Below are 14,726 nucleotides of genomic sequence, written 5' to 3'. Positions count from 1 at the left end.
AAGTTCGCCTCATTGAACGTTTAGTTTCTTCAATTATTCGACGCCTAATCATTTGTCATTCATGACAATTTTGCAGACCTGTAAAGTTCTTCATACCTTCTAAACAATGATTTATATGTTCGGTAAAAAAAAAATATTGTCCGGGAGGAAGACTCTGGTAAAAGTTATTTTGTGATATTACCTTCTTTAAAAATATAAAAAAAAATGTCATGGAAATGTCGTTAATTAAGAACAAACAGATAAGTTTACTTCGTTGCATTGCAGAATGCTCGTGGTGAAATCAGAGCAGAGTCGTTGATTCAAATTTAACTCTTGGCCCTTTTTGTATCGTAACAAATTTTGTATTCGCGTTCATTTGTGCAACAAATACTGCTTGTAAACGTAGAAGACTAGAGTTACCTATCAAATTAGCGTACTTACACTGGATATATTTCCCACATTTCCCACCTACAGAGTCGTAGTGGCTTGCTCGCAAAAAAGATTGAGTTTCGACCAAAAAACGTTTATGTATACCACGGGCGCTAAACATCCGATTGGACACCAAGACGGCGTCTCCTCCATTTCAGATTTTTTTTTTCATTTTTGGTTGCCCTGAGGTGTAATGTGTTCAGGGCTTATAAGTAGACTTTCAAGCAGATTCTGTAGACATCGGGGAAACAAAATAAATCCTCAAATTAGAGCTATTTTTAATCATACATTTAGTTCAGTTCAGTACAGTTTATTACACCTCAAAGGCATTTCAGATGAAATGCGTTACATGAGTGAAGGATCAAATGACATATACATATAGTAGAAAGGTGACGTCAAGGTAAATAATACAAAAAACGCAAAAACTAACAACAGAAGAAATATCAAAACATAACGTATAGAAGAGGTGATTAACCAAAAACATGTCAAAGATCAATACTTTTCAGGTGTGCCTTGCAGAGTTTACAGAATGTCTTCGGGTTAGATTCACGTACCATGATTTCAGGAAGGGAATTCCAGTTACTAATAGCGAGAGAAAGCTACCGCCCAATTACACTGACGAGCTGCTTCGGGAAAATGCCAGAAAGGCCTATAAACAGGTGACTGGTGTACATGTTAGAATGCCCTAGGGTCTTTGATAACAACCAGTGTGAATTCCGCCAAGGTCGATCTACCCTTGACCGCTTAGTTCGCCTGGATACTATGATGCACGAGGTATTTGTAACAAGCAGCACTTCGTTGCGTTTTTTTTTTTTTGTCAAATTAAAAAAGGAATATTACACAGCATGAAGGTATGGGATTACCCGAAACCTGTATGCCTGTAACATCCGTGGCCGCACGTTGCGATGCACAAGGGAATATCTGACGGGCAGGACTTTTCAAGTTCGTCTCGGCTCAATCCTGTCTGATTCCTTTGTTCAAGGGGGTGTTTGAAGTGTGAATTTATTTTTTCTAACAATTAAATCACAAGCATAATTGGTGCCATCTTCTATTTCATACTCTCTTTATGCGGATGATATACACATTTCATCATCCTCGGATCTTTTTTAACCTTTCCAGTTGTGAGCGCCAGTCGCAGTTAGCCATAAACAAACTGTCCAAGTGGGCCGACGAAAATGGGTTCAGGTTCTCTGCGTCAAAAGCGGCCTGTGTGCCTTCTTCTTTTCGCCGCGGGCTGTGTTTGGATCCATCCCTGGAATTAAATGGAACTTCTATACCTGTTAAGAAGGAGCATCGAGTTTTTGGTGTAATATTTGATAGAAAGCTTAACTATTTTTATTTTCCACCTTAGAGCGCTAAAGCGAAAAAGTCCACGAACATTTTAAAAGTTTTATCGCACAATTCTTGGCGGTCTTATAGAAAATGTATCATGCAGTTATACAACACCCTTGTGCGATCCCGCCTTGACCACAGTGCGGTAGTGAATAGATCGGCTCGGCGCTCTGCCCCTTAAGATGTTAAATCCAATTCACCATCTCGGCCTGCGACTGGCAGCGGGAGCTTTCCGGACGCCCCCATCCTCAGTTTGTATGTAGAATCCAATAAAATGTTCCTGAACAAACGCCGTACATATCTTACTCTAACATATCCTACAAGATTTTTTTTTGTGTTAACATTGCACTATAAAGCATGTAAATTGTGTTTTACCTTGTAACCACCCTACTAAAGTTTCCGATGGAAACTGGTAGTATTTCTAAATAAATAAATAAAAGATTCTGGCGGACCCTCAGCATCCGACTTAATATTCACATACAAGGTCGAGGTTCTTTCGCCTTTGCGAAAATAAGCCAAGCTTTGTAAAACCGTTAAGCTTCCGGATTGAACATCGTCGCACTTCGCTGCACCTTTCTCTGGACCAGGTCGACCTCGTTCGGAAAATCAACGGTACTCCACCTTGGAAAATACGAGATGAATCCGACTGGTCTCTCGCGAGGTTCACCAAGCACGGCATTCCCCATGATGTAATTAAGCAAGAGTTTGGTGAGCTGCAAATTAATTATGATGGTTTTCTCCATGTTTATACAGATGGTTCCAAGACTTTCTTTTTTGTCAGTTGCACTGTGTATTCTGAAAGCTTCTCCAAGGTTCAAGGACTTGATTGTATTGCCAGCATTTTCACTGCGGAGCTCTATGCGCTATCAAAGGCGAGTGAATACATTACAAATAAGAAAATACTTAGAGCGGTCCTCTTTGTTGAATCTCGAAGTGTGATTCTTGCAGTTTGATCTCTTAAATATACTAAAAATATGTTTGTAAACAAATTCGATATGAACTTGAGTCTCCTTTCTATGGAGGTCAAAATCTAAAATTTCGTTGGTCACCTAGTCACATCGGTATACTAGGTAATGAACAACCCGATAAGCTTGCAGCGTCTGCCGGTAACCTTCCGCAAAATCGCTGTCCTGTTTACCCTATCGAGTTATTAAGCCCTGTGTGAAGTCCTCAGTTCATTATACTTGTCAATTGGTATGGGACATTGGTGCGATAATAAGCTCCATGTTACGAAACCTGCTTTGGGAGTTTGGGAAAGCTCTTCATACAAAGCGGACTCCACGAAACGTTGTTCTGCCCACTGAGAATTGAACACTCTTTTATAACTCATAGGTATCGGTTTTCGAGAGAAGATCCACCAGTATGGGATCAATGTTGTGACAGGCTCACTGTTTTCCATATCTTGTGGCTGTGTCCCGGCCTTGAGCCCAAGCGCCTCATTCATTTCCCTGAATTTTTTCAACATCACATCCCATCTCACCCCGCCCTCCTTGTGGGAGAGAATTCTCTTTTCAAAGAGTAATATAAATTCTTGGTTGTATTAGCCTTTTACACCTATTCTAGCTTTTTGGTTATCCTTTTGTGAAACCCGTCCTATGTACAGTTAGCCTTTCAATTAGCTTGGAGTAGATTTCCTCGTAGTTTTCTTGCGCCATAAAACTCCGAAATCTCTCTCACCCGATTCACACGGCAGCGTAAAGGTACCTTTGGCATAGGCACCTGTAGTAAATGGAGCTGGAGATCGTAGTCACAAGGCGTATAAAGGTCCCTTTGGCAAAGGGAGGTCCTGTGTTAACCAGAGCTCGCCAAGCTACCTTTCCAACTACGGGGGAGTAGCTCGGACCAACAAACTGAAAATAAAAACCTTGCTAAATGCAATATAACAAATTGAATATATATAAGTACAAATTATAAAAAAAGTTTGTGAACAGAAATGTGATGAAATAATACATTAGCGAGGAACGCAAAATCCAGCTAGCAGGTAGCAGCGGCGGCACGTGGAAAAAAATGTCTGCTACGAACCTGAACCCGATGCACCACTGCGAATTCTTTTTCGAAGTTGTAGTAGAGTCGTTCGACACTCCCGCCTAGATCTTTTATCCTCGTCGTCGTCCATCCTTTATGAAGGCGTGACTGGCGTAACCGTGATACTCCGACGTGGTTCGTTACTGCCGGGCACTATTTGGCTACTTTATTGAGCAATTAGACATGAGGAAGATACGTAGAAAGGGGGGACATGCAAACGAGATCAAGAAAGCCGCCTCCGACACTTCGGAGATTTGTTACCACCCGATTGCCAAACACACCTCTGAGTGCAGCGAACCCTGTTCGGCCGACCTTCCCTCGACCACCAGGATTGGAGGTCACGCCTCAAGATACGGACGAGAGATAGGCCTTCGCCATGCACTACAGTCACAGCAACTTCGGATCCCCGTCCATAGGCTTATCCAGGAGGGAGATAAACTTCCTGGGGCCAGAGCTGACGTCCCTCGTTTCAGCGGCTCCGAGCGATTAGATGTCTACCCCACGGGATCGTCCCTCATTTCCCTGGCTCTACACTCTCTCCCATCGCTTTCCCACTTTCTAGTGTAGCGTCTTTCACCCTCCCCTCCTTCACGTATATATGCAAACTTCGGGTACATAAATGTTGTTGCTAGTTGGAAGTCTTCGTTGTCCGTCCCCCCTTTCTATGTATCTTCCTCATGTCTAATTACCGTTACCAACACGCTCGTTTTGTACTTTATTGAGCACTTTGCGGAAAACTGAAGATGCTAAACAGAAAAAGGTCGCCCACCTCGCAATGGAAACTCGTAAACACAGATGACTTAGGGACAGTGCGGCCAGACGGGTCGAACGTTTTGAAACAAGACTCATTTAGGTGCGCCCTCAGACTTGGAGAAAAAAGAAATGAAGTGCCGCAAAAGCAAACACAAATAACATTTAGGTTTTAAATTGGAATATTTCACACACAATAATCAAAATCTGCATGTCAAACCAATTTCGAGGACTAATCGTTTATCACGTGCTCCTCTTGCGATTTAGCAGGATAGCGACCCGACATCAACTCAAAGAGCTTCATTTTTTATCACGTGATTCAGAACGACGTTCACTACAGGTACCTTCAACTTTGGGACCTAAGCTAAAGGTACCTTTACGCTGCCATGTTGATTGGGTATAGAACTTGGTTCTTTTTGATACATGCAGGTCTCGGTAGTAGGCACCAGCCAATGAAAGACAGAAGTTAACTCTTGGCCCCTCACGGCAAGTGTTTTAATCTAAGTTATTGACGCCTATCTGGGTTGTGTGTTTTATTGCTCACAGACACCCTATTTCCTATATCTATAGTGGTCTTTTGTCAGTGTTTTGTGTGTCTGCCCAGCCAAAGCATCTGTGTTAGAATAAGACTGGGTTAATCGTAGCCAGCGCAAGGGGGAAATCAGACTAAATCGTGCTTCTGATGTGCACAGGTACCTACAACAGAAGGCTGCTGTTGAACAAGGGGCAGTTTGCATTTCCGGCCAAAGTGGTGTTCGCTGAACAAGTTAAGCTAGTCTCTTGGGGAACCCTGCATGCTCCTCATTAACGAGGGGAGGAAAGTCACTAAGCCACAAACTTATATGAAATATCTGATATAAGCAGTGACTAGTTTCCAAATGCGTGAATAGATGGCAACACATTGATATTTATAATATTCACTCTGCAGTAACTAGATAACAAACCCACGCATGAGCAGCTCAGTTTACAAATGGCGACTGTGAGTGTACGCTAAACCAGCATACTGTTGTGCGTTTTTGTGGGCAAAATGGCTTCCTGCAAAATATATTAGCAAGAAAATGTTTCCTGCTTACGTTGAGAAGTGTTTATTGCATAAAGTGGTGGACAACCGGGTTGAGAAATTCTCTCAAGGGCGGTCCGATGCTCTTGACGAGGAGCACACTGGTCATCCTGTTAAGATTGTGAGAGAAGCGACAGTGCAACGGGTGGAAGAAGTGATTTGAGTCGACTGGAGAGTAACAATAGTTAGTGTTGGAACTAAAATTGGCTGTTTTTATGGTTTAGATTTCAGAAAAGTAGTCTTACGGTGGGTGTCCAGACAGCTGACCGAGGGACAGAAAAATAATCAAATGGGCCTGGCTACGGAACATCTCTTTTGATATGCCAAGGAATGAGAGGACATGCTAAACAACATTGTTAATGGGGATGAATCCTGGGTTAATCACTACTAACACGAAACTAAGCGTGCTTCAATGCAATGCGTTTAACTGGAAAGGTTATACTTCGTGTTAGGATTCTCACTCTGTGTTGCGCCTAACTTTTTTTTTTTTTTAAACCAGGTGAAACTGAATGCTGAGTGTTATTGTGAAGTTCTGTTGCAGCTTCGGGGTGTAATTCGCAAAATAAAAAACGTCCATGCCTATTGACTGCACGAATATTGCTCCATCAAGAGAACGCCAGGCCTCGTGCAACTCGATTAACCCAGGAGACAATCAATAAATTTCGGTGGGAACTTCTTGAACGTCCGCCTTATTGCTCTCACTTGACCCCAAGCGACTCTCACTTGTTTTGTACCGTAAAAACTCTGCTTGACAGCAAACTTTTTGTGACAGATGAAGATGCAGAATGTGAGATACGCACGTGACTGAGAAGCAGCCCAAAGAATTTAGCGCAGGAGGTGTTTGGTGCATTGGTAAAGAGATGGGATAAGTGTGTCAATGTCGGGGGAGTATATGTCGCGAATTAATACAATATTTGTATTCAGAATCCCACCTCATTTTTTTAATTAGTCTGTTGTCACTTATTGACTCTCCCTCGTATATTGTGTGTATGAGCGGACTTCAGTTGAACTTTTAAGTACAATGGAAAAAACCAGTGGATATGCATACATCTTTCTCTTCCTTATGCAGGCAACGTGTGAATAGTCCCATGATGCCAAAGACGGAGCTGCCGACGTATTTTAAAATTTATAAAATGTTGCCATCAGTTCAAACTTGCTTTTCTTACCCGCTAAGCTTGCTCAAGGAAAAAGCCACAGAGCCAGAGTTTAATAGCAAGATATTTTACTAAATAAATAATTAATCACAATACTTCACAACTTGTACGCAATTCAATCAGGTCACTAAATGAACTCCATGTATTCATAGGATGTTTTAGGCTCGTGCGATGACTTCAGTCTTAACGGTTCCTTATGGCCATTCATGTTTTGAAAATTTACCCCTCTTAGATGCTAATGTGCTCCAGGCAAGGTCCTGTCGCGCTCTGAAAAACTGCCAGACCAGTCTGCGCCATGAGCTGCCGACAGCTCTGCTCGCCAGTGCATTACATGCCAGAATCTGTAAGTGGCTTCTGTTTCGTAGCATTCTATCTCACTTATTCAAAGCTCGGGTGCTTGGCATCCCACTATTTCAACCCAGTTGTGTGTATTGCGTAAACGTGTACGAAACTAATTGTCAACTGTCAATTGTTACGCGGTACTTAACATGATCAGTTTTATGTGTTGCATGAAGATTGTTTTATGACTGATGTGTGCAGGAGCTCTGTTCAGTGCCTTATACTCCTTGCGTCGAACCAGTTTTATCGTTTTTTTTTTTATCTCAAGGATGCTTCAGGTGGCATTACAGGCTATGGTTGCACAAAGCTCTAGTATTTGAAAAATGTTGGGCAGCAAAGCATCGGTTACGTTTTGATTGTCTCAGCAAAACAAGCACTATATTATGTTAACCGTGTTTTGAGAAATTGCACTCGATAGAAATGCCTCTACATATTCTTATGGCAGGGAACCGCCTCCACACATGTTCTTTGTTTGTGAAGGAAGCTCTGGAAGTTTTAAGCCCTGCATATTTTCAGCTCTGGAAATGTAAAATGTGTAAGAGAAACGAGGATATTTAAAGGAACATACAGTCTTCTGATGCATTTCGCATATCTGGTGTTTGTGAAGCAGAACACGTTCTTGGGAGTTTAACAGTTGTAAAGTTTCTTCCACAGCGAATATTTCTTAGTTACGGTGCTCTTCCGAAGAGAATGTGAACGGCTATTAAATGGATTATGACGGAATGACTCGTTTCCTTTGAAAAGAGGCTTTCATTTTTTTTTCACACAAGCTGTTATTTCTACGAAACTCGTTAATCTAGTGACATGTCCTTTTTATGGATGAGCTTCTCATTTGAAAAAACCTAAAGTGTTAAATTGATGCTTTTTTTACGGATTTCCAGAAAACAATCGTACGTTATTTTAACAGAAAATTCCTACCATTAATACAGTAGCCTGCGGTCAATCGACTCTTCTTTCCTCGGTTTATCTGCTCGCTATTTCATATTACACCGGCTGCCCCCACCTGTTGCCGTTGTTACGACCTTTTTTTGAAATAATCACGTGGCGAAGTTCGTATCTTATCGCCGGCTATGCCGTCGCTCTACTTATCTAGAGTTCCTATCGTGCTCTGTTCCAGCATCCAAAGCAGTTTGGTCCACACAGTCTAATCGGCATTCATAAAGCGAGCAGACGTTTCGTGGGCGCGGTAAAAGCAAAAAGTATCGTCATGAACCTCCCGAGCGAATACAAGAAGCTGATTTGCGTCAAGGTAACTTCCAACTTTAGGGAAGCAGTGTCCGTCGTCACGGAACAGACACCTAAACTGAAGCACGACGAGGTTTTTCTGAAGACCAAGTATGCCGGTATCAACGCTTCAGATTGGAACATTACCGTGGCAAGGTACAGTGCAGCGACACCGCCATTTAACGTCGGCTTCGATTCCGTGGCCGAAGTGGTTGCCGTCGGCGATGACGTCAAACATCTCCCCGTCGGCAGTGCGGTGGCTACAATCAACATGCCCGGTTTTGGTGCTTTCTCCGAGTATCAACGTATTCGGGCGTCGAAGGTGTTTCCGATTCCGAGAGCAGTGCCTGAAGTTATACCGCTTTTAATAAGTGGACTGACTGCTGCAATCGGCTTGGACGAGCAAGGTAGGATAAAAGAGGGCGAAACCGTCTTAATAACTGGAGCTGCCGGCGGGCTGGGCCACGTCGCCGTGCAGTGGGCCAAGGCTGCAAAATGCCACGTCATCGGCACATGTTCCTCGCCGGAGAAGAAGGTGTACCTCAAGAGCATCGGTTGCGACAAAGTCATAAACTACAAGACTCATGACCTAGGCACGGAAGTGGAAAAGAGCTACCCGAATGGTGTGGACGTCATCTGGGATGTCATCGGTGGAAAGACGTTTGAAGTCCTCCTGAATCATCTGAGCATCAGAGGAAGACTTGTGGTGGTGGGCACCGTCGTTGCAGGGTACCAGGACAGCGACAAGGCTTTTCCTGATGTGAATCTCGAGGACTTGCCTTCTAAGCTGCTGATGCGTTCGGCCACTGTGAGCGGATTTTTTCTCCCCCAATACTATCGTCCGTTTCCAGAATATCTGGCAAAGCTCCAGAAGATGCTGCAGGATGGCACAATCTCTCCTAAGGTGGACTTCGGGCTCAACGCAGATGGAGGTGAGCTGAAGGGGCTTGACGGCTGCATTCGAGGCATCGAGTACCTCCACTCCGGAAAGAGCGTCGGCAAGGTAGTTGTGAAGTTGGACGAATCCGCATAGACTTTAATACGCAATACATCAGAAAAACTGTCACTTCTGAAGTTCTGGTAATGCAACGCTGGACCCAGGCATTTCTCTTCTTGTGTTGGTAAAGATTATTTTGTGTAAAATAAAAAGTAATGTCAGAATTCGTAATAACAGAATATTATCTGGAGGAATCTGTAGAGTATTTATTTATGCGCTGCATGGGGCTGAAATTCGTGTATGTGTTCTTATTTGTCATTCAGTGTCCAGCTGCTATCACGTTAGTGATCGACCTCTTTTAAAAATGGACGGATCGTTGGTAATCCTAAAAGTATAAACCAAAGAAGGTATTAATTTTTCGGGGGGATTTCTTAAACATTGTGCATAATTCACTTCCCAGGCAGCACCGAGTTCTGGGCCAAAACTTGGCTTGCGTCTGGCAGTTTAGGGCATTAAAAAGCCCGAAGAAGCCAAAGTAGTGCCAAACCTGACCTCCCTTGGCAACAGTCTGGGTATCTTGGCCCTAATTCGCCAAACAAGTGCCAAACGTAGGCTTCGCTGCCGGGTAGTTCGGCTGTCGTCTGGCATCTTCGGGCCTAAATCGCCTAAAAAATGCCAGATTTAGGCTTACTGCCCGGTAGTTCGGCAGATCTTTGGCATTTTTGGGCCAAAATCGCCAAACTAATGCCAAAGTTAGGCTTCACTTTTTGATAGTTCGGCTATCACCTGGCACATTCGGGCCAAAATCGCCACAGATGTGCCAGAGTTAGGCTTACTACTTTGTAGTTCGGCAGAGCTTCGGCATTTTTGGGCCAAAATCGCCGAACTAATGCCAAAGTTAGGCTTCACTTTTTGACAGTTCGGCTGTCACCTGGCACATTCGGGCCAAAATCGCCAGAGATGTGCCAGAGTTAGGCTTACTACCTTGTAGTTCGGCAGAGCTTTGGCATTTTCGGGCCAAAATCGCCAAACTTATGCCAAAGTTAGGCTTCACTTTTTCACAGTTCGGCTGTCACCTGGCACATTCGGGCCAAAATCGCCACAAATGTGCCAGAGTTAGGCTTACTACCTTGTAGTTCGGTTGAGATCTGGCATCTTTGGGCCCAGGTCGCCAAACGAGCACCCAAGTTAGGCTTCGCTTCCCGATAGTTTGGCTGTGATCTGGCAGCTGCGGGCCAAAGTTGCCAAACAAGTGCCAGAACTGGGCTTACTGCCTTGGAGTTCGGCTGATGAAATATTTGATGTACGCGGGTGGTCTTCACCTTAATTAAATAGAAATCAAGTTTTATTCGGCTGGCAACTTTATCTTATTTTGGGTGTCTCTTGATTTCTGCAGTCCAAAGGTTGGCTGAATGTTTTGACGCGGCTGGAGCAGGCTTTGCAAACGCAAATAAATTGTGCCAGAGGTTGCACTCGCGCGTAGGTACACAAGCCAATATCGGGGCGCGCCGTGAGACTGGTTCGACATTATGGCGCGTTCACACCGGCGATGCGATCTAGTCGCGCCATAACTTTCATCGCAACAGCGACCACCGCGGGCAAAAAGTGACGGGTTTTGAGCAGTCGCTTGCTGACCCGACTTTTCGCGATGCACTCTAGTCGCGGAGAGGCCGAGCCAACCAACGGCGTTCGGAGCGAGAGTTTTTGAGAAGCGACTCGCCAACGAAGGCGTTGGACTCGCTCATCGCGCACGCCAAATTGACCAACTAATTACTTTTATTTATTTTTTTTTTGCGACGCGATTTAGTTGGATCGCGCGACTGCTTACATCCCCGGTGTGAATCCGCCTTTACAGAAAGTGCTGTCATTGAGCTAACACTGCGCAAGACAGATGTACGCACGTTTCCACAAGAGATATCATTATTAGGCGGCGCATTGCAAAAGCGAGCGTGGCTCTGTGCGTGTCTTGCATTGTGATTGAGCACTGTCAAATCTTAACGATAACAAAGAGCGGAAACGACCGGGGCTCCGTGGCGCGGCTCCCGCATCACACTTGAGGAATGAAAATAAAATCCTGGAAATTGTACTATTTTAGCGTGTTGATACTTTTTAAACATTAAAAGTGGAGACACAAAAGGGACGATACAGACAGGACAATCTGAACTTTAAAGGCCGCCGTACAAACGGGACGTTCTATAGAGAAGAACCTTCTCTCCCGAAGCTGGGGGACGGGGAGGGAAAGGGCCATCGTTGGGTGGAAAGAGCGTCTAGAGAACGGGATTAGCCTCGGGGCGAGCCATTCTCTCGAGAGGGAGTGGGGACGGAACAAAGCTGCCGTGGGGTTTTCCGGCTAAAAGGTGGAAGAAAGTTAAGCTTGTCAAACGGCGACCTCGGATCCGAGGACGGGCACGTTAGAGAATTTGAAAAAAGCTGCTTGATTAGCCGGACGACCCAGTGCGGTCTACTGGTTCTAGAAGGCGACTCGGATGAAGAAAACTCGTTTTGCTCGAAAACTCTAAAAGCATTCTGGACGTGAACACTTGCCACAAATAAAAATAGCACATGCATGAAAAACTACGAAGGCAACTAAGCTTTCTCCTATGATGGGAGAATGCGTGAGCATTACAGGCAGAGTTATGTTGGCGCAACTTGCAATAAAGAAAGAAAAAAAAAGTTATGTTGGCGCAACGGACAGCGCGCTAGTTTCACGATCAAGCGGGCCTAGCTTCGAAACCGGGCTGGGTTTTTTTTCTCGTGTTCTTTTTTTTTATTTCGTTTATTTTTTTTTTGTTTGGTCACGTAACAAGAAAAATCATATGAACAGAATTTTTTTTTTTTGGCCACGTCACTAGATTTTTTTCTTATTTCTCTTTTCCTTCAGTCTTTCTTCTTTTTTCCTTTTTTTTCGGTTTACGCTTCCCATCGCAGAACTTTTTGCACCTATTTCGCGTTAAATTGGCGTTAGCCAAATCATTTTATTTATGGCAGGGAATTCTGCCGTACGTACCTTATGTTACTATTACCAACCCTGGCTTGCAATTTCTGCTATCCAAAGGACTGGACCATACCCTTGCTCCACGGTACGTTCCAAAACGTGACTTCATAATTGAAATTGAAGAGAAACTCAGACATGTGCACGATGTCACAGGGGTAAATTTCGCGAGAAGCCGCGTTGTCAGTGTTTCGAACAATGTGAAACCGGCCGGGTCAAATTTAGATCAACAAGAACGCATTGCTCTTAATGAGTTGAAGTCAGACAGCTCCATCATGACTTTAAAGGCCGACAAAGGAAAAGGAACCGTTGTGCTTGATAGGGATGAATACATGAAAAAGATGTATGAAGTTATAAATGACAGTCGCTATTTCGTGAGGCTATCAAGAGATACCGCTGCTAAATCCGAAAGAGAGTTAGTTGACCACCTTCGAGAGCTGAAAAAGAAAGGACGCATCAGGGATGACCTATACCGTCGTCTCTTCTCCTTTGACGCCGCGACACCCAAGATGTATGGACTCCCCAAAATTCACAAACCGGGTTGCCCCCTACGCCCGATTGTATATGTTATTGGTTCATCCACTTACAGCTTTTCCAAATATCTGGTAATGATTCTGAGCCCTCTTACGGGAAACAATGAGTTTAGCGTCCGGAATTCTCGTGACTTTGTTGAACTTATACGCGCTCAGACCCTGCTACCGCACGAGGCTATGGTATCCTTTGATGTGATTTCATTATTTACGAATGTCCCCAACGCCCTGGCGGTTCATGTCGCCCGTGACCGGTTGTTGGCAGACCCGTCGTTGTCCACTCGCACAACCCTCCTTGTTGATGACGTTATACTCCTTTTGCGTTTTTGTCTCAACCAGTGTAATTTTAGTTTTAATGGGGACATATATGATTAGGTCAGCGGATGCCCTATGGGGAGTCCAGTTTCCGTAACCGTCTCGAATCTCGTCATGGAATATGTTGAGGAAAAGGTAATGTCTGGCATTGATTTCCCCGTGAAGTTCTAGCATCGCTATGTCGATGACACTTTTGTAATAGTTAACAGAGAGAACGTAACCGATTTTCACCGCAATTTGAATAGTGTCCACCCCTCAATTCAGTTCACCTGCGAACACGAAACCGATAGTACCTTGCCGTTTTTATATGTACGTGTCCATAGAACTAGTGAATCTTTCTTTAAGATGGAGACATCCGTATATGGTAAACCGTGTGACAGACAAAACTTTCTTGACTACCACTCTCATCACCCTACTCAACACAAAAGCTCAGTTGTAAGATCGTTGCCTTCATCGTTCAGAAGCAGTCCCACCTAACTCAACACTTAGCGATCAAGAACTTAGCCATGTGCGGGAGGCTTTGAAGAAACGTAACTACCCCGACCGGTTTATCAATCGCGTTAAGGAACAAATGTCCCGTCGGCGCCCGGATCGAGCCGAACGAACACGTGACGTCGTGTGCATCCCGTACGTTAAGGGGGCTTAGGAGGCATTGGGACGCGCCCTTAGGCCGTTGGGGGTACGAACTGTATACAAACCCTACAGAACAATTGCCAATGTTATCTCCAAGCCAAAAGGCCCGACCCCGCCAGAGGCAGAAAGGGTCGTGACCTACCAGGTGCAGTGCAAGGAATGTGACGCTTCCTACATTGGAGAGACGGAACGAAAAAGAAAAACAAGACTAAAAGAACACGCACGGGATGTCGCCAATTCCACGAACGCCACCCGCTTCAAGTCCGAACCCGTCGATCATGCATGGACGTCAGGACACCGATTTGACTTTGACAAGGCGAGGGATAAAAGGTGGGGACCGTGGAAGCTGCTGGAATCTTGGTTCATCCTGAACGACAAACGCGGAAGTGATTCGTCGCTGGTAAACAAGAACCGTTGCCCCCTGCCGGACGTGTACACAAACTTTATGCCTAAATAGCCGAACTTTTTTGTGCGACTCTCACTCGCTCTGCGCTATACTGAAGATGCCTCCCGCATGGGAGGCGAAACGTTTAATTAAATTGTTATTTTTGTGATGTCAAGCCGTTTTTGTTATTACATTTATCATGTCTCCGCCCGGCTTCTGGAGTATTTTTGCGCTCCTAATTTCACCGGTACGACAGCCATGGGAGGCCACTGCGAGCGAGTTGGGACAGAAATAATTGAGGCTTATCGGATGGCGACAAGCCCGAAAAACATAACCACCCCGTCCATTTCGCTCTCAAGAAAGGAGATTATCTTTCTGAGGCCCGCAATGGAAGCCGAACGCTGACAGACTAGGCAAGGCGACAAGGTCACCGGCAGAAGCGGCCTTTCCTTTTATGCGTTGTTGATTCCCCTTCGACCTCGCCTTTTGCAAATCCTTTCCACCTGCTTTTGTGTCTTCGTGTGGCTGTCAGCGAGCGCGACAGCCGCTTTAAGCAAATCAAAAGGGTGAAGCGAAACGCGTGACCCAGCGTGACCTCTCTACGTAGGACGCGTAGGACAAAAACATTTGGACGAAAATTTT

The 14,726-nt window shown here is 44.7% G+C and overlaps 1 protein-coding gene across 1 annotated transcript; it reads left to right on the top strand.

Moving 5' to 3' along the window:
* The first annotated feature begins 8,174 nt into the window (after positions 1-8,174).
* Positions 8,175-9,465, top strand: LOC8031824 (prostaglandin reductase 3). Its single transcript, XM_029995794.4, has one exon. It carries the CDS (start codon positions 8,276-8,278, stop codon positions 9,323-9,325), a length of 1,050 nt encoding a protein of 349 aa, XP_029851654.2. The 5' UTR covers positions 8,175-8,275; the 3' UTR covers positions 9,326-9,465.
* The last annotated feature ends 5,261 nt before the right edge of the window (positions 9,466-14,726 follow it).

The sequence above is a fragment of the Ixodes scapularis genome, unplaced genomic scaffold (genome assembly GCF_016920785.2).
Source record: "Ixodes scapularis isolate PalLabHiFi unplaced genomic scaffold, ASM1692078v2 PGA_scaffold6__148_contigs__length_123643588, whole genome shotgun sequence".
Classification (NCBI taxonomy): domain Eukaryota; kingdom Metazoa; phylum Arthropoda; class Arachnida; order Ixodida; family Ixodidae; genus Ixodes; species Ixodes scapularis.
Note: the sequence above shows the minus strand (reverse complement) of the source record. Positions and strands in the feature narration are given on the sequence as shown.